The sequence below is a fragment of the Carassius carassius genome, chromosome 6 (assembly GCF_963082965.1).
Source record: "Carassius carassius chromosome 6, fCarCar2.1, whole genome shotgun sequence".
Lineage (NCBI taxonomy): Eukaryota > Metazoa > Chordata > Actinopteri > Cypriniformes > Cyprinidae > Carassius > Carassius carassius.
In genome coordinates, this window is record NC_081760.1 from 1,260,623 (window position 1) to 1,286,042 (window position 25,420).

Here is a 25,420-nt window from a genome sequence, read left to right on the forward strand (position 1 = left end):
GTCGATTCTAAGAAAGAAGTTGGTTTAAGTAGAGTAAATAATTGGAGAATATGTCAGCAAATGTCCGTCATTTAACCAGATGATCGAACTATGACCGTTTGATTAAAAATTACAAGCTCAAAAAAATGTTTGGATGAATCAAATAGATCAGTATGATGCATTTAGAAAACATTGTGAATTTCCATTTTCATGCTGACTTTAATTGTAATATTGTGATTTTAGTAATATATAATGGAGATATTCTGTACTACTGCAGTGACAGTTAAAATAAAAGGCATCCTGACTAAAGCATGTTATTACATTTGTACATTAACAAAGATATCCAAATGTATTGATCTGTTTCTCCACTCTCACTGTGATGTGGTTAATGGCATATTGATTCGCCCTGCATCACGTCATTTACACCCTTTTAACTGAGCCCTAGACACACATTCACTCCTTCTGTAATGCATGCTTCATAGTGTGCTAGTGTATTAGCTCTCCTAGTAAAATATTACAATGCACCACTTTCGCTTAAAAAAAAAAAGGTCTTATTCAGGACAAGTCGCTGTCTAGTCAAGCACACTTTCTGCATTTAAAGAACCAATTCATGTGCCTAGATCACAGTGCTGGATGCAAATTGTGTCCAGCACAGAATGAATTGGGCATGACTATAATTCATGAATCGTGTGCAAATGAAAAAAAAAGCTATTAGGTGCAATTCATGAATTCCCACCTCAGAAACCCAGAATTTTGAGCTGCACGCTAAAGTGCTGATACTGATAGCTTCTGGCAGTCTGTTCAGATTTGCAGTTTAATTAAAAACATTGGGGCAAAAATCATTTATTTGAGCCGTCACTAGAGAAATATTCAGCAGTGCTGACAGAGCGTATTGGGGTTGGTGGTCTGCGTTCACTCCATCACACCACGCTGTGGTACGGGGATAACCCTGATGAACAACACTGTCACCAGACCCTATTGTACTGGACCGTAATTTACTGCTATTAACAACACGAGGGGTTCACACACACACACACACACACACTGATATACATGCACATAAATTCACACATTCACATAAAAACACACACACACACACTGAGCAATGACAGAGATGTTTTTTATCCTACCCTCCCTTTTTTTTCTTTAATGAGGGCCCTGTTATTACCGCAATCAATCAGTTAAATCGCACAATGTTTAATTCAGTGTGTGTTCTCACTGTATTTGCCACAAGAGAGCAGACCGTGTGTCATTGTCAGCCCAAGGCTGCACTCCAGTTTAACACACACACACACAGAACACATTCAGCATAAGTCTATTACATTTCACTGACAATACTACAAGCTTTAGAGATTTACAATCAAATGTTGATTAAACAGCTCTCCTTTTTAAATCTCAAGACATAGTTTAATCCCAATTATAGTGGAATATAATTAAGCTCTATTTTTAGGTGAGCCCCACAGACCTTGGCCTTCTTGCACCGTGTTAAATCTTACATCATTCAATTACTATTGATCATACTCCGGTATGAGACACAGACAGGAAGCTTTAGTTCAAGAGTAATAACAATACATATAACTGAGCATTAACTGTAAATGATGACCTGCTTCCATACACTGGGTTTCTTCAGATCAATGAAGAATTAAAGCAGCTAATCAATGGTTTGATTAAAACCAATGCAGGGCAAGAAAGTATTAGCTATATGAACTCCCCTGCATTTCTTTCCTTTTGTTATTAATGTTTAACTCCATTAAAAACCGAACTAAAGCATGATATTGGCGCAAAATATAACCTTGTGTGAAGTCCATTATTAAATTGTTTGACATTTTTGGAGCCTATGGTGTGCTGAAAACAGACTGTTGTATGTGTGTGCTCTTTAAAATAACTTTCAAATAATCTGTAATCGATGAAACTTTGCAGCTGCACTAAATTATTATTTAAATAAATGATTAGCATTGATAAATCATTACTTTTCCCAGATGTAACACCTGTGGTCCCTGATCTAACTTAATGATTTATTGCTTTGGTTCTTGAACATTTGTGCTTTATGTTTATTCCAATGATGTTGTCTTTTCTCATTACAGCCCATTGGTGCACTCAACCCAAAGAGGGCTGCATTCTTCTCTGAACGCTTTGAATCATGGGAAGACGAGCAGGTGCCCAAATTCCACTACGGAACGCACTATTCCACCTCCAGCTTTACTCAGATGTGGCTATTGAGGATTGTAAGTTGCACACACAAGTGTCAAATCATGATGTGATTAACACCAAAATGCTCCAGTACCAGTTTTTAAGTCATTTTTATAGCATCAGAATAGAAAAGCCTGTCAGCGTGCCATTTGTCAGTGTGTTAATTCACTTTCTTTAACATCTTGCCAGTTTTTAAGGACTTGTGCTCTTCATGCTGCAGCAAAATGCTCCACATTCATCATGTGATCTGTTGTGAAGCACATTGCAACTAATTGTTGTTTATAATTGGGCATATGTGCGTGCTCAGTCAGGTTGATTTATTGTTTTATTGAAATGTAGGCCTTATCTGCATACTAACAAACACACAACACATCGCTCATCTTCCCTTCATCCTTTGTATTCTAATATCTGCAGAGAACAAAGACGTGGCACTCTGGAGGAAAAATACTTATATGCTTTATAACAGTATTTTAATGAAGCATAGTTTTTCAGTTGCTTTACATTTAAATTAGGTCTGTTTAACTTTATTTTTTAATTTTTAGTGTATTCACATATTCTACTCACCGAGAGAGAGAGAGAGCTAGAGGTCTCTAACCCATTCCTGGCCATCACAGTTTTTCACTTTCATAGCCATTCCCTGTTGGCCCATTGTATTGATCCCATCCCATAATTATCAGGCTTATCCCAAATCCACTTCACCAAACACCCCTAATTCATGTACCATAGCACAAATCAGCAACTTCTTGATACGGAGGCTCTTGACAGAGAAAAGGAAGGTGTTAAATTCAGTCAAGCACCCAAAAGCCACTGTGTAATTAGGGTATTTTTCTTTCATGGTGTGCTGTTCACTCTAATTGCATCCTTCTCATCAGGGAAGTATTGTTTCAAAAGAACCATCTATTGATTCTGCACAAACAAGATTAAGCATGATTAGAAAAGAACAAATAATGCACTTGTAAAGGCTTTAGTGTGTGCCCTGGGTTAATAACAGGTTTCTATAGCATTCAGGTCCCTCTTTTGGGGAAGAGGATGTCATTTAGTGCACACAAATTAGAATCATATTGTATAAGGCTTTGTTATGAACAGCAGGCATCGATGCTAAATAAGAGAAACTTACCGGGTTGCACATATTGAAAAAAGTTTAAATTGCAGGCTAAAGTCTGATCAAAGTAGACTCATAGTTATTAAATACATGATCTTTGTTCATTGGAATTTGTCCTGTAGCTCCTAACATGACTTTTTAATACTTGTTTTAGCATGAATGCATGTGTGTGGAAGTTCCTTATTTTCTACAATCTTTTTTTATTCTCAGGAGCCTTTCACGACATTCTTCCTGAATTTTCAAGGTGGGAAATTTGACCACGCAGATCGCACTTTCTCCTCAGTGTCCAGAGCCTGGAGAAACTGCCAGAGGGACACGTCTGATGTGAAGGTCAACATATGTGCATGACACGCCAAAATGCTTTCAGAGTCATTCTAAAATAGAAATGCATCTTATTTTTTATTTATTGTTATGCATCCATATTTATACACATGCACAAAGCTGTACATGTGCTTACTTCCGCTCAGTCAGGCATCAGTCGGTCTCTGGCCTGGATTTGGTTTTCACCTTCCACTGATATTTTGTTTTTCACAAATGTGGAGGCTATTACATGATTAGATGTTTCTGTAGTGAGTTGACTTCCTCTTGGTAACCGGAGCTCACTGGGACTTGGTGTGAGGGCAGTGGCCCTAGCACATGTACGGTCACAACCAATCCATGTCATGCTACCATGAAAGCGCAAGGGTCCTTGATCAAAGCTTTAAACTAATCTTGATTTCCAACTTTCCCCCTTTCCTCCCTTACACTCTCTCTTGTGTAACCTTTCACAGCGCCATAACCCTGAGTTGAACCTTTTGTCGTTCAGCCCCAAACCAAAGTCAGACAGCAATCCCAAATACGCAGCGTAGCCCCTCAGAGACCCTCTGAGTGTTCGGCATTGACCAGTCCTCTTGAAATATTCATTACAACAGACAGACATTTTGTTAGCACGCTCATTGCATGCTGGCATTTTTCAGGGGCTCATTTGGTAACAAGACATCTGGCTCACATTACATGGTTACACTTAAAACTGAAAGCCCAGTTTGATTTCTGCATAGACATGCCTCTGTGGATCAGTGTAATAGGATTCGCATGCATCAAAACCGAATGGAGGACTTGACTAAAAACCTGGAAATCACCTTCAGTCTATTTGACTTTGAAGCTGTGGAACATTTCAAACATGCTTAACCTTGCAAAAAAGGTCTGATAGGTGCAAATGAGAAGCAAAGAAGTGCCTTCAAATGTAATAATGTATCAATTTGTCATGCTGTTATCCTATTTTCTTTAAAAACAAAACAAAAAGCACAGCAAGACCCCCCAACGTTTAGCAACACTCCCTCATTCTATCAAGCGGTGAAAAGCCTTTAGCAGTTTTTGAGTTCAGGCAAAAGAGAGCTATAATGGCCTAAAGCAACTCTAATTATGTCTGTCTCTAGTCAGGCAAGCTCTGGCCTGACCTTTAACCTCCATCCCCTGACCCCCGAGCACTAGGCTGAAAGCAGTGCGGACACTGAAAGTTTCCCTTCAGTGGAATCAGAGAGGACCTAAGATGGGTCCCAGAGGCACCCCTCTCTACTGACCCAGAGCAGGACAGGATTTTGGAACACAGGTTTTGCCCTCTGACCATTTCTGCTCAAGGGCCATTGCACATAATAGCTCCTCCTGAACTGCAGCCCTGCTACAACCAACCCCCCCCCCCCTCCCCCCACCCAAAACCATTGGATAAGTGACTCTGAGTCTTTGTGCCGCCGATGAAGATGCCAAATTTACAGCAGGCTCCATACATGAACCTCAGGGTGCCTGGTGCCATTGTAAAATTGTGACATTTTGGTTTTAAAAACTTTGGTTTTGTAAGAGAGGACCAGAAAGAAGTGAGGCTTAAGGCTGGTTTAGAACCTTTCATCATTTGTTTGCTCACCTAATTGGCTACTCGGACTGCACACAATACACATATATTAAATTGGAGTCCTATGTTACATTAAATATGCACAGTTTTATTTTTATATGGATGTTTAAATTTAGACAAATGTTCTACATAGAAACATTAACCATGTTGTTTTTATTTAACTTTGCATTGGATTTTGCAACTTTGCATCCTATCACAGAAAACTATTGTAGTTCTGTTGTGAGACACATCTTGATTGGTTTATGACTACAGATTGAGTGATAGATTCTTAGTGCTGGGCGATTTGACCAAAAATGTATATACCGTTTTTTTTTTTTCTAAATTATACCGGTTTTCCGGTTTATGACGGGGTTTTTTTTTCATGCATAATCAGGTGTACAATGCATTTTCTGCTGGTTGATATTCCAAGACGTGCTTGCGGCTAAGGTGCTGGAGCAAATTGCTCGTGTTGCCGCATTTGGCGACAATTTTAGCCCGACAGCACTTGCATAAAATGGATATTATATATGCATAATCTGCCTGCAGTGCATATGCAGTCTGCAGCACGGACTCATTCTTTCACACAGGATGTATTTGCAGTCCGCTACTGATCCGCGTCGGTTTAGTCCACAAACACAACATTTGTTCATTGTTTTGATTTCATATCATGTAAAAAAATATATATATATATATTTTTTTCAGCATTGTAAGTCTTATCACAGAACAGTAACAATCTTTCATATAGAAATTAGTTTAAACTCAATAAATATAAACAACGCATCATTCATGCATTTTACTTCTAGGTTTGTTTAATAAGCTGCTCAAGCAAGCGGCAAAACATTTAAAAACAATAATTAGCCTACTTTTCTTGTTAAAATATTTAAAATTAAAACACCACAGACAAAAACAGTCTCGTGCATTTTGCATTTAAATCTTTATCACAAGCAATCCCACGGGTCTTAATGAACTTTGTTTTTCTGCTTCCATAAAAGTGAACATATATATTGTTTTCCTTGTTTATCTAAAAGTGCTCTTTTTCTTGTTATAAACGCACCCAGGTGACTGCGTTTCCATGTCAATCCATGTAAATTTTTCCCGCGATCAATGCGCTTTCACTTTAATTCAGCGCCTGCAGCACAGCAAAAATATACTCAGTACATTAACAATCGCTGCAATGCTGCAGAGCACCGCTCCGTGACACCTCGTGCAGCTGGAATCCGTTAATACGACTGGACTGTGTGAAACAGGCGTTATAACGTAACACCAAACACTGCTGTGTTTACCCTCACCACACCTCGCAATCGCTGCTTAGAAGTGCAACATTGTAAAGGGTCCGTCTGAAACAGTGTCGCACGGCCGCGGCGCAGCATAACGTTCGTTACGAACGCAGAGTAATTAAATACACCGGTATGGCGGTATATTCAAAATTAACATCGTAACGAAAATATACACCGGTTTTCGGTATGAACCTGTTTACCGCCCAGCACTAATAGATTCTCACTTAGATAGATAGTTCTCCCAAAGGACTCATGTTTCTGCAGCGCAAGAGCATGATTTTCCTCCTAGGACTAACTTAACAATTCCATTGAGAGGGTGTGTAAATGAATAGGTGCAAAATATAATAAGATGCACAGAGACTGATGAAAGTTTGGATGGACTGAAACAGAAATTCAGGCCAATACCAAGTACAAGTTAACAATTTTAATTTGATGGCTGATATTTGTACATTTAGACCCAAAGTAGTATTCCTCTTAATTGAAACAAATTCAACTCTTTGTTTCTTTGTAGTTAAAGATCCAAATCCATGCTATAATTAATAGTGTAAGTGCATGAGCTTGACCAGTGCAGATTTCAGTAAGCAGGTATAACCTTTTATAGAAATACTTTAGTAGCATACCCTTTTATAGGAATACAGGCATTTCGAGTGTACAGGTTAGATTGCATTACAGGAATGGGAAAAAAATGCTTTACCGTTAAACCAACATGTCATATTTAATTCATTTGCTCATCTGTGGATTTATCCACTGACCTGCAAACTTCTGAGATTGACAGGGTCCGATATTGGAATAAATTTATTGAATTAAATGTCCCATTTGAGCATTTAAATTGATCATATTGATCAATTAAGTTGACAGCATGGCACAGATTAAAGGATAAATATTAAGAGAAGGAATAACTGATTCCTTAAGTCCTCATTCCCATTTAATGAGCTGTTATATTAAATAGATAGCTAGTTTGTTTAGAAATGCATCTGCTTTGCATGAAAGTCAGCTTTGTTTTCTTGTTTTTCTTTCCTGTTTGGAAAGAAAAATGTAATGCCGTTGAATAATTATTTTTGATTGTCGAATATATCTTATTAAAAAAAATCTTAAGTCTTAATGGATGCAATTTATTCATTAATAATCCTTTTTTTTAAATGCAATTTGCGCATTGATTCAATTTGTCGAATCATTCTGCTAATCTCATTCGACATTTTGGCAAATGTGATGTCAGCGTTTGAGTCTAAGTCTGCCACAGAGTGATTTTTAATTCATTTATTCATTCATCTGTTTGCGTGGTATGTTTAGATTTTTCTATACACATATTTTACATAGATACATATGATTTTGTTTTCTTTCTTTAAAAAGGAACTCATTCGTTTTACACATCAGGTACCAAAAAAAAAAAACTGAGATTAGTTAAGATTGAATATTTAAATTGATTGTCAGCCCTAATATAATTATTTCATTAGTTAATAATGTGAAATGTGTCGTTAAAAAGCCTTTTTTCCTGTCTCTCTCACAGGAGCTGATCCCTGAGTTCTATTACCTCCCTGAGATGTTTGTCAACTCCAATAATTACAACCTGGGAGTGATGGATGATGGGACGGTGGTGTCAGATGTGGAGCTGCCCCCCTGGGCCAAGAGTCCTGAGGAGTTCGTTCGCATCAACCGACTCGTATGTTCACTCTTGCAGTCTCCATCCCTTTTCTTTCCCTCTCTCTCTCTCTACATCTTTCTTTATCTCCTTTATTAAATTGCTGAAGTGCTGATTGCGAGTGGCTCTGGTTAGCGTGTCTGGCTCTTTGTATCTATTTGTGTGAATGTGTGTGTGTGTATGCTAACGTTGTGACCTGTTTTATGCTGATAATTACAACTCTGATATCAGTCTGACTCTCCCATTAATCATCTCTTTCTGTGTCTCACACACACACACACACACACACAAACTCTTCTGACATGCACGCAGACGTTCACACACTTTCACTAAGTCTGTGTGATGTTGCTGGTTGCTCTTTGATGTGTGCACATGCTATAGGAAAGTAGTAGTCACAGATGCATTGATTGCTTTCATATTTTTAGGATATTTTAAGCTGATATTGTCTTGATATTTTATTGCTTTGTCATCATGATAATAGCAAGTCAGTTTTTGGAGAGACAGCTGTGGGGGTTATTGTGAACAGGACCACGTACTCACTTTATTATTATTATTTTGGTGGAATAATGTGTGTGTTACCCAAGAACCGCTAGGGCTCACGGGAGCATTAATGGTTAAGAAAAAAATGCAAATGAGTAAAAACATGCATCTGTTTCCTCAAGCGAGCTGTCAGTGTCCAAAAGAGAGGGACATCAATGCATTAACAAATTATTGTTCAGTTTGCTTCTCTTCTGGATTTGTATGTGCAGAAATGCATGCAAAAACTCCTTTTAAAAACTATCAATGGCTAAGAAAAAGGCTACCTTGGTTCCAAACTTTTGATTACTTCATGTTATCAAAAATAAATTAAACTTACATACAGATAACACATTTTTCACTAAAAAATAATTTGTATGTCAAATAAAACATATATGTCAAATTTCCCTTCAGCGCACAATTTTTTCTTACACTTTTATCATATATTTCTCTGCACTAGATTTTACAAACGTAAAGACTTTTTTCTTTTCCTAAAAATACAGAAGGTTTTCTATCAAACGATAACTACCTTTTGATTTCTTTAGAAAATAATTATGCATTATAAGTCATTTTATGCAAATAAAAATGCCATAATATTAAACAAAAATAACTTTAAATAAATTTAGTTTTGTTTGTTAAGTTTTGTTTTGTTTCTGAAGAGAGGAAAATGAGGCCAAGCTAGATTAAAAAAAGTAACGGAAAAGTAACGTAATGCATTACTTTCCATAAAAAGTAACTAAGTAACATAATTAAGTAACACGATATTGTACTGCATTACTTTTAAAAGTAACTTTCCCCAACACTGGTTATTAGTTTGCAGTGGAAGTACTTACTTAACTCTATATTACTGAACTTGTGAATTCAGCTTGAGCTTTTGTTTGAGTGTGCAGTACTAAATAATGATTGAACAGTGTGAAGTCATAAAAGTTTGTCTGTGTTCAGCTGGTGTCTATAAACGCAAGGATAGCCACAGGTTTCGTCCTCTTTTCCAGTAATTAGACTTTTCAGTTCATCTTAACATAATTCAATAAATTCTCTGATCTCTGATCTCTGAAATGTGCCCTGTCTCTGTCAGCAGACAGTCATCCCACAAACCCCTCATTAATGGATGCTCTATCTTGTGTGTGTGTGTGTGTGTGTGTGTGTGTGTGTGTGTGTGTGTGTGTGTGTGTGTGTGTGTGTAAAGTGGGCATGAGCACCGCTGATGACTTATAGCTGGCATTAAGGGATGTCAGCTGTTCTACTCTTCTACAATTTGTAATGAGGACACTAGAGATAATGGCTTGCTACACTCTTCAGCTCATTTGTCACTAATGGCCAGAAAACAGCATGATGCACACACATGGTCATTTATGTTCTATAGATGATTAACAGCTAATTAAATTGCAATCTGCACCAGTCATGCTAAATGCGTGCTTGCAGACTTGCAGAATAATCTCTTTGAACATAATGCCAAAGAACCTTAATAATAACTTACTGTATCAAGTGTCTTAAAAGGTTTAAAAAACTGATGACCTGTATTGTATTTGAGGGAAAAAAAACAAATACATTTTTAACTGCATTTACTGTTTTGAGAAGGCTGTTGTCTAATTATGAGATGAGAACAGACCAGATATAAATGTTAGAAATAAATGTAATTCATTTTTTCCGAAACCATTTTACAAGGCTTTTTAATTACTTTTTTCAGCCTTTTAGAAGCGCCATGAATGCAATCCATTAATGTAAATTAAATAAACTAAACAAACAAACGAAAAAATGTAGTTATATATTTCATTCGTTATTTAATTCACTCATTTATTCACTAAACTGGCTTATGTGTAGGCATTGGTTCAGGCACTTGTCATGTTGTGTGCATTTGATTCACTCTATTATTAGGATTTTTTTTTTATGAATCAGACTGCACTGGTCACGTCTGAAAACAAATGGCTCATAAAAAGCATTTATTTATTTATTTGCCAATCAGATTACACAGGTAGTGTTTTATGCTATTGCTTCTCTAAAACGAATGAGCTCATTGGAATCATTTGTTTGGGAATCAGACTACACTGGTTGTGTTGTATGCCTTTGATTCACTCAAAAGAATCAGCTCATAAGAGTCATTTGTTTAGTAATTGACTACACTAGTCATACATGCCGGCACACTTAAAAGCTCCAGGTCAAAAGATTCATTCATTCATTCTAGAAAAGGACTACATTGGTTGTATTTCATGCTGTAGGTAGATCCAGTAGGAAGGATGTTTTTTTATTAATTTTTTTATTTTTTGAAGGCTAGGCCTGTCACGATAACATATTTTGCTGGATGAAAAACTGTCCAAGAAATTATCGCGATAAACGATAATATTGTCGATCTAAGACCAGTTTCAACTAATATAATGATAATGGCATGAAAACGCAGGTACACCTTTTCAAAGATCAGTAAACTTTTATTTTATTTTATGGCAGTTTCAGAGCAAGAAATACCGACATGTTGATTTTGTGTGGCTTAAAATGAATACATTTTGTATGTAATATTATGTTTATATTTCAGTTAGGGATGCTCATATTGACCGTTTAACCGTTAACTGAAAGTAAACATTTTGAAGAGTCTCGATGAACGGCCCGTTCACATATCACGTCTTTTTTTGTGCTCAAGTTTGTTTTTTCAAATGCGGTATGCATGCTCGTAATGGAAGAGATGCGCTTGTTTTTTCCAGGTGCATCCGCACCTCATCTAGTTAAAAACATCTCCGCTGTTCAGAATAACGCAAGCACACCAGGTCATGTGAAAAGAACCACCTCAATCAGCTTCCTTCAGGGTGAAAATACCCATTGTTTTTGAATAACGGGGTGCACCAAAACACTGCAGAGTTTAATCTACATTTCTTTTAAAATAAATCTTGTAGCAGAGTTACAGCAAGAGTACAGCAAATCCATTACTGAAATTTCCTTCTTCAAACAGGGAAAAAAAATGCATGTTTTCAAAAGGTTTCCCAAATTCACTGTTTCAATTGCTACATCACTTCTCTGTCTTCTGCCAGAGTCCTGTTGTGCTAAAAGGTGCTCACACAGAGCAGGATTCATGAGCATTGTAAATACATACGTTTAAGGATGTGTGTTGCATTAAGTGGGTATTTTAAACAGCCCCCTGCTGAAATAAACACATTTCTCGCTCCCTCTCCGCTCATAGCCTTCCCTCCCTTTCTGATGTCACACCACACTCACATCAGCTGCGCTCGTTTTTATCACAGGGTCGAGGGAGAGGTTAAGAACTCGATCCCATCCTCCACATAACAAGTCAGATCTGGCCACTGTCATGCTGAACAACATTCCACAATACAGGACTAATCCTTCATCACATATTCACCCAGATATGACCGAAGCGATGGCAGGTGATTGTAGACTTAACTGTGCATTAACCCTGGACCAGGTTGCTCTCCATATATCTCAAAAAGATCTTTGAACATTGTGAGGGAGATGGTTTCAGTCTAGAGGACCGCTGATGCTGTCGAACACACTAACATATCAGTACTTGATTATCAAGTGTTGACTGAGAGGATGATGGAGCCATAGAGTGAGAGAAAATGGTTCATATTTGTGTATTTTGCTAAATTACAGATATGGATGTTTACTGGAAAAAAGTGCCATACACACACACACACCACACACACACATGTTGTGCAATGCAAAATATCTTACACTGTAAATTTTTTTGGGAAAAAAGTCTCCTATGCTCATCAAGGCTGCATTGATTTAAACAAAACATTCAGTAAAACAGGAAAAAATTGAAATATTATCAATTTTATGTTATTTATTTATTTATGATTCTTTTAATAATCTCATTATTTTTCTTTTAGCATTCTTTATTTTTATGTATTTTCATAAAATAAGTAGTAGAACTGTTGGGATGTACTAAACAACAATAGACAGATACCAAGGTTATTTTGGTTAACTAAAACTGACTTGAAATAAAATAAAATAAATATTAGATTAAACATATTCAATTAAAGAAAAATTTGAAATGTTGCCTCGGCAATAAAGTACAAAATCACTTACTAAATAAGAAACTAATACTGAACTAAAACAAAAATAAATTAAACATAAATTCTCATATTAAAAACGAATGTATAAATAATGACATAAATAATGACAAAAGCACAAAAGATTAGTTTTTATGGCTTTTTGTGTTTTCACTGTAATACACTCGGGGGCGCTACAACACATCTTCTGAACGAGTACAAAACCTCCTGAACAAAAACACGCGCGAACAAGATGCAAAAACGAGCAAACTCTCATGTAAACAGATGCATATTAAAATAATGATCATCAGCGATAGACCGCATAATGTTACGGAGTAAAATGTTGATCCAGGAAGTGATGTAGTGTATGTCTGTGGAGGTGTTTTTTGCTGTGATAATCATACTGAATATCATCCAGATGTAGGTTTTGAATAAAATTATATTATATATTATATACACGTTTTGCTTAAAACTATACATGTTTGTGAAACCTACTTATATGTAATTTTCATGACGCACCAGCATAACACATGACAGACTTTGATTTTAGGTTTCTAATAAAGCATAAATTGTTTACTGTTAGTCGCGTTGAATCAAAGTGTTAGCTAAATGGCACTTTCAAACTACCGTATTTTCCGGACTATAAGTCGCACTTTTTTTCATAGTTTGGCTGGTCCTGCGACTTATAGTCAGGTGCGACTTATTTATCAAAATTAATTTGACATGAAACAGGAGAAATGAACCAAGAGAAAACATTACCATCTACAGCCGCCAGAGGGCGCTCTATGCTGCTCTGTGCTCCTGTAGCCTACCACTGAGCAGCATAGAGCGCCCTCTCGCGGATGTAGATTGTAATGTTTTCTATTGGTTCTTGGTTCTAAATAAATGAGACTTATAGTCCAGTGCGATTTATATATGTTTTTTTTCTCGTCATGCCGTATTTTTGGACTGATGCGACTTATACTCAGGTGCGACTTATAGTCCGGAAAATACGGTAATCAGTTTCACAAAAATGCCATGAAAATAAATATATTGTAGAATCTGCCCTCCTCTTTACACTGTTTGTTTCTCTTCCCATTTCAGCCTCTGATAGTGAAATCGAGTGTTTTGTCATGAGAGCTTTTATGACAATTCTTGAGTAATGTACACTCAGAAAAATAGGTACAAAAGTGGTCACTGGGGCGGTGTGAATACTGTGATCCACTGCAGCTGACACGCTCCGCTCACTCCAGAAGTTTCTCCCTCCAGTCTGTTGATGTGCATGTGTGCACGCTTGTTTGTTGTGGGATATGAAGAAATGCGTGTTAGCCTTGAATTTCTCCTTCACAGATGTCCACTCAAGCATGCTCTGTGAATAAATGGAGAAATTAATTTTCAGCTTGGATGCAACTCATTGGCCTCTCTCTCAGGGTCACCTTACACGTACCCCCCAGGATGATATACTCATGAATGATGTGGGCCTGGGCTTTTCTAGGATTATGATGCATCACTTTGGAAACAGGAAAGGTCATTACACACTACAGCTACCTTGTGCTTTACTCTGTTTTAGTCAAAGACTGTAGTTAAACGTTTAAAAGAGAGTTCATTTTCATAAGCAGAAGTGGTACCAAAATGGTTAATTGTTTTAGCATATAAAGATGTTTTATAAATATACATTACATTTATGAATAAATGCTGCAAACATGCCGTTCATTGTTAGTTTATAAAACACCACGCATTAACTAATGCAAATTAAACATTATTGTAAATGGTTACCATTGCTGGAATAAACAGGACTCTCCCCACGTAATATTTACATTACCACATTATTACCTGATCAGTCACTCTCTATAGACTTAAAGAGCACAGAGTAGAAGTTAATCAGCATCTATTCTAATCATTCTTTGTGTGCCGTAGACACACACACACACACACACACACACACACACAGTCGCTATCCAGACTGAATCATAGTCATTTGAGAGGCCCTGCCACCCTTGAACAGCTATCCACATAATTCTTTCTCCACTGCACCTCAGCCAGATGCATTCTGGGATCTTTTTCCTAGACTTCAGCTTCCATTGCTGGTCAAGATTACAGTGTCTTTTACCTTCTGTAAAATGTCCTTAAGGAATAGCCACTGCTAGCAGCAATCCTGTGTGAATTCAAATGCTGGTTAAAAATGTGTCTTGTCCCTGAATGGGTTAATTTTTCATTGCACAGTGCACATGCGTGATTATTGCCTTCACGTGCTCTCCTAATCAGTCCGGTCTCACTCCTTCACCCTCGACAGGCCTGTATTCTCATGCAAAATGCCGGATTGATTTGTTATGTGACATTTTAAAATGGCCACAGACAGGTTACCTCTAAGTCCTTAAAATGCTTTTAAAGGGCTGCTAAAGAAAGGGAATGGTCAATGAAAGTCATAAAGAGCTCAGAGAGATCCATCTCGTAAAAAAGACATGTTTGAAAGCATCATTAGCGTATTACGGTACTCCAGGTTTTCTCTATGCCTGGAAATTTAGTGATGAGAATAAATATAGGAAAAAATGTAAAGATCTCTGTTATGATAAAGTCTTCGTTGCTGCTTTATGTCTCGATGAGCTTGTCAGTTTGCCCATTAAACTGAAGTTTTAAGTAGGTTTTGGAAATGGCATTCCCATAATTTTCAGATTAGTTTGGTTCCTCAATAGCAGAAAAGATCAGACCCAGGCTTTAAACTATTGCTGGACGCTACCATTACTCAAGTCAGCTCGTCGCATTGACGATTATTCAGTTTAGCAAATACTGCTAGTTTCCGGTCACGGTGTCATTTGTTTTAATAACATTTTGAATATTCTATTTATTTCCTATTTCTTTTCCCCCAGATGCATTTTGTTTTCAGTCATGCTCAGTGTTATTCTTTGTTGCATTTATAGTTTTTTTTTTTTATTTCACAAAAGCAGTGCTGAAATAAAATGAAATGCATTTTTTGATCAAGCAGCTGTGAAACCTCATGACACGATCGCCAGCACTCACGAACACACACATATTTCCATAACGCTGATGATTCCCAATGGATTTTATGGGACATACTGCCTCCACTAATTGGCACATCAATAACGCTCTCCATATATGAGCAATCTTAATGAGCTGCATCTTACACACTCCTGGGCCTCTTTTGTACATATACATGAATTTACAGGAATGGTTCACCACCCGAAAAATAAAATATATATATTTGCAAACTCTCATGTCATTCCAGACCCATATGCTTTTCTTGTCAACACATATGTAGAAGTATTTACAAAGAATCACACAATAATTAATACTCACCATAACTGTCAAGATCCCAAACCACCATAAAAATACGATAAAAGGATTATGCGTTACTATATTTTATGATCAATAGTGAAAAATTGTCATCCGCTGATTATATTCATATCCTCCAAATATAATTTTTTGAGTTTTATGATGCTGCTAGGGTTTCTTTGTCATTTACATTTACATTTAATCATTTAGCAGACGCTTTTATCCAAAGCGACTTACAAATGAGAACAATAGAAGCAGTCAGGTCAACAAGAGAACAACAACAGTATACAAGTGCCATGACAAGTCTCAGTTAGTCTAGTATAGAACGCATAGGTTTTTTTTTTTTTAATTAAAAAACAAGAAAAGGAAAAGTGCTAGTGTTAGTTGGTTAAGTGCAGGCGAAAAAGATGAGTCTTTAGCTGTTTCTTGAAAATGAGTAAAGACTCAGCTGTACGAATTGAGATTGGGAGGTCATTCCACCAGCTGGGCACAGTCCAGGAAAAGGTCCTTGAGAGTGATTTTGAACTTCTTTGGAATGGTACCACAAGGCGTCGATCACTTGCAGAGCGCAAACTTCTGGAGGGCACATAAAATTTAACCAATGAGTTTAGGTAAGTTGGTGCCGTGCCAGTGGTCGTCTTGTAGGCTAGCATCAGTACCTTGAATTTGATGCGAGCAGCTACTGGTAGCCAGTGTAACCTGATGAGGAGAGGAGTAACGTGAGCTTTTTTTGGCTCATTGAAGACAACCCTCACTGCTGCATTCTGGATCAATTGCAGAGGCTTGACAGTACATGCAGGAAGGCCCGCCAGGAGAGCATTACAATAGTCCAGTCTGGAGAGAACAAGAGCTTGGACAAGAAGTGAAGTGACATTCAGCCAAGTATGGTGACCCATACTTGGTGCATTTAATCCATCCGAAATGCACACACACAGAGCAGTGAACACACACACACACTGTGAGCACACACCCGGAGCAGTGGGCAGCCATTTATGCTGCGGCGCCCGGGGAGCAGTTGGGGGTTCGATGCCTTGCTCAAGGGCACCTAAGTCGTGGTATTGAGGGTGGAGAGAGAACTGTACATTCACTCCCCCCACCCACAATTCCTGCCGGCCCGGGACTCGAACTCACAACCTTTCGATTGGGAGTCCGACTCTCTAACCATTAGGCCACGACTTCCCCAGTTGGGTTGCTTGCTCTGACAGGAAGGGTCTAATCTTCCTAATGTTGTATAAGGCAAACCTGCAGGACCGGGTAGTTGTAGCAATGTGGTCTGTGAAGCTTAACTGATTTTCCATCACAACTCCTAGGTTTCTAGCTGTCCTCGAAGGAGTAATGGTTGATGAGCCCAGCTGTATAGAGAAGTTGTGATGAAGCAATGGGTTAGCTGGAATCACCAGGAGTTCTGTCTTCGTAAGGTTAAGCTGAAGGTGATGGTCATTCATCCAGCTAGAGATGTCACTCAGACAGGCTGAAATGCGAGCAGGTACCGTCGGGTCATCTGGTTGGAATGAGAGGTAGAGTTGGGTGTCATCAGCGTAGCAGTGATAAGAAAAGCCATGCTTCTGAATGACAGATCCTAATGATGTCATGTAGGTTGAGAAGAGAAGTGGTCCAAGTACTGAGCCTTGAGGAACCCCAGTAGCAAGGTGGTGTGACTTTGAAACATCACCCCTCCAAGACACACTGAAGGATCTGTCAGAGAGGTAGGACTTAACCCACAGGAGTGCTGTTCCAGAGATGCCCATCTTTCTGAGGGTGGACAGGAGAATCTGGTGATTAACAGTGTCAAAAGCAGCAGAAAGGTCCAGTAAGATGAGTACCGAGGATTTTGAAGCTGCTCTTGCTAGTCGCAGGGCTTCAGTAACCGAGAGCAGAGCAGTCTCAGTTGAGTGGCCACTTTTGAAGCCAGATTGGTTGCTGTCCAGGAGGATGTTCTGTACAAGGAACATAGAAAACTGGTTGAACACAGCTCGCTCAAGTGTCTTTGCAATGAATGGAAGAAGGGATACCGGTCTGTAGTTTTCAAGAAGCGCTGGATTTAGAGATGATTTCTTGAGCAGTGGGCTTACCCGAGCCTGCTTGAATGCTGAGGGAAATGTTCCAGAGTGAAGAGAGGAGTTGATAACGTGAGTAAGCGAAGATATGACTGAAGAAGAGATCGCTTGAAGGAGGTGAGTGGGGATCGGATCAAGTGGACAAGTAGTAGGATGATTGAACAGGAGAAGTTTGGAGACGTCCATCTCTGAGAGTGGGGAGAAGGAGGAGAAAGAGTGTGCGTCGGTCATTGTGAAGTTGTCCTCAGTCTGCGGTGTGGAGAATTGGTCGCTGATGGATCTTGTCTTATTTGTGAAGAAAACTGCAAAGTCGTCCGCTGTAAGAGTCGATGGAGGAGGTGGTGGCGGCGGATTAAGAAGAGAAGAGAAAGTCTTGAAGAGTGTCCGAGCATCACAAAAGCTGTTAATTTTGTTGTGGTAGTAGGATGTTTTAGCCGTGAAGACATTTGCAGAGAAGGAAGAGAGGAGAGACTGATACATACGGAGGTCTGTCTGGTCTTGTCATTATATGGCCAGTTCTGAATGATAAATCTGAATAGCAATTACTGAATAAACAATATTTCTACATGTGTATTCTACAAAAAGATACATGCATCTTTGAAACGACATCCGAATTAGTAAATTATGACAGAATTTTAACATGTTTATTGGTTTTCTTTTTCCCTACCCAAAAGAAATATATAAAATTATTAAATTTTTTATCTTGTCTATAAGTAAAAACAAAACAAAAAAACTTTTTTTGTTTTTCGTAAGAGATGTCACATTTAAAGGTGCCATCTGTCATATCTGGCAAAAAAATCAAGTCATACTCCACATTCCATACCAGATGGGGGCAGTATGCCTCAATAAAGTGAATTGGTCTACTCTAGAGTAACAAACGAGAAACGGCATAGTCTCTATGCTCCGCCCCTACCTTCACAACAATCCTAGAGCATAGCCGAAGCCTATAAGACAGCGGTTCTCAATTGCATTCCTCGCGCCCCACTGCTCTGCACATTTTGAACGTTTCTCTTAGCGCTTCAGACATTTGTTCTATTCGAACATAAGTGCCCTGCGAAGTGGACATCATAGGATATTCAGCCATGATTCCAGTTCGAAGTGAACGTAGCTATATGTTCCAATCAAAGTGCATTGAAGTGTGCAAGACGTGAATTTAAATTGTATTGATTTACAGAGGTATATGATGTCACAGTTGTCCATGTTTAAAGACGCTGCACAGCACAAATCAGTGAATGAATGTTTCGATGTGAGGTAAACTTCAACAGATTTCCCCTGCTCAGAGAGTAGGGAGCAATGAACATTTGAAAAACAGTTCATGCACGGAGTTCATTTCTAACGAGCTGATTATCTGAATCAGGTGTGTTAACAAAGAGAAACATGCAAAATATGCATAGCAGTGGGGCGCGAGGACTGGAATTGAGAACCGCTGCTATAAGAGGACGTTTTGCCTCCAGAGGAATGCTGGGTGATGTCAAGTGATTTTGAAACATGACATTTTCAAGCTACTCCCCTTCACCTTTACCAGTGAATATGTTCATATTCGTTTTGTTCATATGACATTGAGTTGTATATACACATTATTTGAATTAAATTAATTTGACAGACAGCATTCTGTCAACATCATTGGTCAACATCAGACAGCTGATGTTGATCAAACTAGCGCCAACCAACGTAACCAGAGCTGCCAACTCTCAAGCATTCACCGTGAGACACACGCAATTGACTCTTTTCACACGCTTTCACGCCACACATCGATTTTCTCACGTACAGAAAAACCACGAAGCAAAGAGGACACGGAGACCAACAGACTAGTTAGAGCAGGTTACTTATGATATAAAAAAATGGGTAAGTTATAGCTAGCTAATTATCAAACGCAGTTACGGTTAGCCATCGCTAACATTAGCACGTTTATAGAACAGCCTTCGATACATTTCTATGTTATAACTTCCCGAAAAAAAAATACACGAACATATAAAACAAACTTCTAGCGAAATACTAACAGCATCTAACTTACCAATCCAAAAGAAATGTTGCAAGTTCGGTGTCGAACCTCTTTTCTTTCAGGTCCATCAGTTGTCTCCAGCGATTGAAAGCAGTGCCGATGTTTACTCTGGTTCGGCTCCTTTTCTTATCGGATTTGATTTGTGTTTCCGAGCGCGGTTGTTTCCCTGTAGCGGGTGGTGGTCTCTTGCCAAGGGCTTAAGTCATCCTTCCGCTCTCTTCCCTGAACTGAAATGAAGTAGTGGGCTGTACTTTCCACATTGACATCAGGTTCAAGTACGCCCACAAGCCGTGCGAGTTATTCGTGTATTGCAGGTTGGCTGGTGGTTATGTTGCCCGCATACCGCCTCCCATGGCTGAAACTGATATTACGACACCTGTCGGGCCGGGGCTAGTAATGCTACTGCTAATTAAGGTTGATATCTCTGCAGCACTATAACTTGAAATTTTTTTAATGACATCATCGCCCTTATTTCTTCTCATACTTTTGATGCGTGTAGGTCATTTTTTGGATATTTTTACCTCAATTTTTGCACATGGCACCTTTAAAGCAATAGTCTATAAAGATTTAGACAGATGCAAGTTGATTTTTATTTATTTATTTTTACTATTTTTTTTACAATCTGTTTTTTGTTTTGTTTTCGGGAAGAAAAGTCACATTTATGAGAGATGTATACAGATGTAAGATTAAAATAAGTTTTGCTTGTGTGCTTTTATTTTGTAAACTGGTCAATCAGTTTTTTTTGTTCCCTTTTGTTTTCTATGAGACATCACATGTATGAGCAATAGTCTTTAAAGATGTAGACAGATGCAAGTCTGTCATATCAAACATCTTAACCTGTGAAAGCACTTAAATTTCTTTGTATGTATACACACATACAGTCCTTTTTAAAAAGGAATCTAATGTAACACATCTCCCCCTCGTGACACCCCTGTCTCAGGAGACCCTACCAAACGCTCTCTGCCTCCCATCTTATTCCTGATCTTACCGCTCCTTGATTAACATAAAGGCCTCTGGAGAGTTCGTGTTCAATAACATTGCCCCCCTCTGATTGACACAAGATTGTGGCCCACATTAAATGCCCATCAGCCTCTGCATTAAGTTTGGAAACAGACAAGAAATGAAACAACACGGGGTCAGTCCATCCACATAATAAACTCTGAGGAACAGGTTCTTTTTAATAAAATTGTTGTAGACAAATAAATTTAGTGGAATAAATCTGCATGCTTTATTCAAGAGCTTGTAATAAATGCTGCGTGTTGCTAATAAAACAATGAAAGAAAAATATTAAAGAATGAATGAAATTTTACATATTTTGATCAAGTATTTTAACAAATGGTATTTAAATTCGTTTTTTTTTGTTGTTGTTGCTTTTTCGTTTTTGTAAGCAATAGTGATTATCATGCTTATTTGAATTTTATATTTGTGTGAATTTCCACGGCATGCATTGTGTGTGAAAAACTGAATATTTAACTTCAAGAGATATTTTATTAATATGTAACCATGCAAAACTCTCTGAAATATTTGCCTTGCATCTGTTACTCATAATATCACTCATAAAATTTGTTTGCTGTCAAACCTGTTGTCATATTGCAAATGCCACATCTCTCTGATTTAAAGTTCTAATTAAGAGAGCATGGTGTGCAAATTAAGCTGAATTAGCTGTCAGCGAATTCACATTTAAATGAATGATGCTAAGACCTTTCCAATAAGCATTTAAATGATATAAATTGCCGTTTAAGTGCAGCGCCTAATGTTTTTCTCGAAATGAATGTGACACAAGACAGCAATGACAATCAATGCTCTTCTCATACTCATTTGGACTCGTTTAGAGGCCTTTGTGCCCACACAGCTTTGAGCAAATTAACACAATTGCTGTTTTTTATGAGCAGTCATAAACAGAGGCCCTCCGCTGGCATCTAATGAAGAGAGAAACAGCTTGCGTTTCATATGCTTGTAATTTGTGTGTCTTGTTTCATTTGTGACTGTTGAAAGCACATTTTGACAGATCGTGTTGCCCATGCGTTCTCTGAAGAGCACTCCATGAGTTGTTGTGCATGTGAAAAAATTACAAAATAACAAATCTATTACAAGCAGACATGCCATGTGTCTTATTTTCTAACTACCTTCAATTGAGCATTTTTTTTGGGCTGGGTGGTTTGTTTTCTGTGTGACATACGTGTTATCTTGTGTGTTTTATAGGCTCTGGAGAGTGAGTTTGTGTCCTGTCAGCTGCATCAGTGGATCGATCTGATATTCGGATACAAGCAGCAGGGACCTGAGGCCGTCAGAGCTCTCAATGTCTTCTATTACCTGACTTATGAAGGAGCGGTCAACCTCAGCTCCATATCTGACCCCATGCTCAGAGAGGTGAGTGTGTTTCGCTCTCTTACACAGACGCTACAGGGCAAACATTTGGAATATTTACGACGTTTTCAATGTTTCAGAAGCCTCTACTCCTCACCAAGACTGGATTTATTTGATTAAAAGTACAGGAAAATTTTTGAAATATTTTTGACTAATTAAAACATCTGTTTTCTGTGTGAATATCTGTTAACATGTAATTTATTTCTGTGATGCACGGCTGTTTTTCAGCATCATTACTCCAGTCTTCAGTGTCACATGATCTTTAGAAACATTATTGTATGATTATTTACTGCTTTATTATGAATAATGATTCTTACTCTTATCAATCTTGAAATCAGTTTGTCTTAGTGTATTAGTAGTTTTGCGTAATATTATAATGCTTAAACCACAATACACATGATTTTTTGCATTTTTGATTATAATGCATGCTTGCTAAATAAAAGTAAAAACCAAAAAGTATATCACGGGTTCCACAAAAATATTAAGCAGCACAACTGTTTTCAACATTAATAATAATCATCATATTTTCATTATTTCTGAAGATCATGTGACACTGAAGACTGGAGGAATGATGCTGAAAATACAGCGGAGCATCACAGAAATACATTACACTTTAACAGAGATTAAAATCAAAGACAGTTATCTTAAAAAAAGAGAAGCGGATAATTTCCAAAAAGTAAGCGTAATGGTTGTGTCTTCTGAGATTCTTTACTTTGGCCAAATTCTAAAGCAATGTCAAATGTATCCTTTACAGAAGAGGGCAATCTCATCCAATGAATGCACTGTAGTGCACAGCCTCCACAGAAGAAAACTATGTTTTATACGCACTGTAATTTACACTGTAACACAATCCAATTTATGTATTTAAATGTGCCTTTTTTTAATCTGATTGTGCTTCTAGACCTATTACGATCGACTTAGTAGAGTCCATGTAAACGCAGCTTATGTTTGAGTACGAGTAGAGGTTTTGGAACAGAGCTGTTGTAAACAGCTTTGAGCTTCAGCGGACACTTACAAAACATTGGTTTAGCTTTTCCTGTGAAGACGCTCTGAAGACGTGTACAGACTCAGTAGGAATCTCTCATTTATTATTCATCTCTTTCTCTCTGGGAGCTGCCTCACAGAAGCACAAACCAGACACAGTTAGCTCACTAACTGTCCCACTGACAGCTACAGATGTGTTTCAAACAGGTCCAGGGACTGCCTTTCCCTCAGGATCTGAGAGCGAGATCCAGTTCTTATTCTTATCCAGAACTACCGGGTCTGTTTTTAAAAATGATGCTGAGAACAGGTGTTGAACATCTACATTCTCTGACCTTAATGCGGTGTTAAATATTTGACATATTTCCTGTGCTTTTTTTTAAATATACAGCAAATAAAAGTGTAACTTTTTGCATCAGTCTGTGATAGAAGGAGCCCTGTTTTAGACTGTAGAGGACAGTACACATACAGTAGCATCCAGTGCTGACATAAAGAACACTTACCATTCAAGACTATCTGCTTCGGCATGCTGGTCTGTAATCCGTTATTTGGTGTTTCCTTGCATTATTGTCCTGGATATGAGCCTGACTGCATCAAACCCTTGATGTATAGAGACTTTAGTCAGAGTAGATGGTCTGTTTGATAGGACAAAAAATGAAAACATTGATGCCAGTCAAACCTTTTTGCACTAATTTCCAGTGGATGTTTTTAAATCAGCGCTTAGGTTCACAACAGTAAATCATTCAATGCACTGGCATTTCATCCCTCACAGCCATCATTTAATTTATCAAATTCAGCGGAAAGTGAACCGACTGGAGGCTAAAACTGTGAAGTTAGTCAAGTTCACATTTAGGTCTAGCAACCCATTCAAAACTACACTCACACTATGATTTATTTTTAATCGGCCTACGTTTTTTTTAAATTGCACCGTAAAATAAATACACAAGAATGTACAATCATGGACTCTTTTTTGTAAGTTTTTTGTATTTAAATTTTTTATATATATGCAATATAGTTTACTGACTGCAATTTCTCGATTTTTTTTTTTTTTCATTTGCTATTTGAGGAAATGGGAATACGGAGGAAAAAAAAATATATATATTTGTGGTAGTCTCCCATTCACTGCTGTAGAAGTTTCCCCCGACTATGACGACTTCAGCTGCTGAGAAACCCAGAAATGTGAAAAATGTCCATTTCAAATAAGATTTAACTTTAGTTTGGAGAAGCTGATCCTAGACCAGAAGATGCAGCTTACAGCTTTATCTCATGGCAGCAGTTGGAAGCTTCAGCTAGTAGTTAAACAAGCTAACAGTACCGTATGCGTACTGTATATATCCACGACTCGGTGTCTGCTGCAGGAGTCACACAGTGAAGCGCTCGTGTGTTTGTGAATGAGTGCACTAGGGCCGTGTGCTTCCAGTCTTCAAGTCCTTCATGCTCAGTGACTGAGGCTGATTAATGACTCCACTCACCTTATTCCCATCTAGGTCTTTCCTTCCTTCACTGCATGCCTCCTTTCTTTTATCTATTTCTGCATCCCTCTATCTGATGCAGATTCATTGCCTATCTGCTCTGTTCATCTCTCCAGTTCAGCCCATTATCCTGCACACCTCCTGTTTAATAAGAAGAGGTTAAATGGGATTTCTCATGCCTCACTGCCACTCCGCCATTCACAGGCCATTAGACGATCGATAAATTCACATGGCCGTGTCTGCAATCAAACTGCAGTAAACATGCTTGAGAAAAAAAAACGTTTAACAGGATCTGAGACATAAGAGAAGAGTGAACAGCAGCAGCGAGCACCATAGTGCTTGAATGTTGAATATGCATACAGTTTTATGCAATATTTTAGGTCTGTCATGCTGTTTTCCCTTTTTTATTCTTTTTATTATGCATTTATACTTAACATGTAATTCCATAACTGCATGACTTTCTTTATTTGACGGAACACAAAAGATACATTGCAGACTGGAACTTTCAAGCTTTAAAATGTTTGCAAAAAAAGGTAAAGGTATAATAATGTGTGTGCAAATTTTTGGAAACTAGATGACAGCTGTGTGTGATGAAGATGGTGAAATTTAAGTCATTATTTCATGAAAATCTCCTCCGGTTGGCTTTTAACCATTATCTGATGGTTAACCAGACCCGTATCTGATTTAGGGCTACAATGCACACACACAC

General features: G+C 38.1%; 1 protein-coding gene across 1 annotated transcript in view; it reads left to right on the forward strand.

Moving 5' to 3' along the window:
- LOC132142168 (lipopolysaccharide-responsive and beige-like anchor protein) overlaps window positions 1–25,420 on the forward strand; it is a 204,301-nt gene that overhangs the window by 159,252 nt on the left and 19,629 nt on the right. The window contains exons 44-47 of the mRNA XM_059551824.1: window positions 2,064–2,204; window positions 3,482–3,601; window positions 7,920–8,072; window positions 22,094–22,261. Coding sequence (XP_059407807.1) covers window positions 2,064–2,204; window positions 3,482–3,601; window positions 7,920–8,072; window positions 22,094–22,261 — 582 coding nt within the window. The remainder of the gene's footprint in view (window positions 1–2,063; window positions 2,205–3,481; window positions 3,602–7,919; window positions 8,073–22,093; window positions 22,262–25,420) is intronic.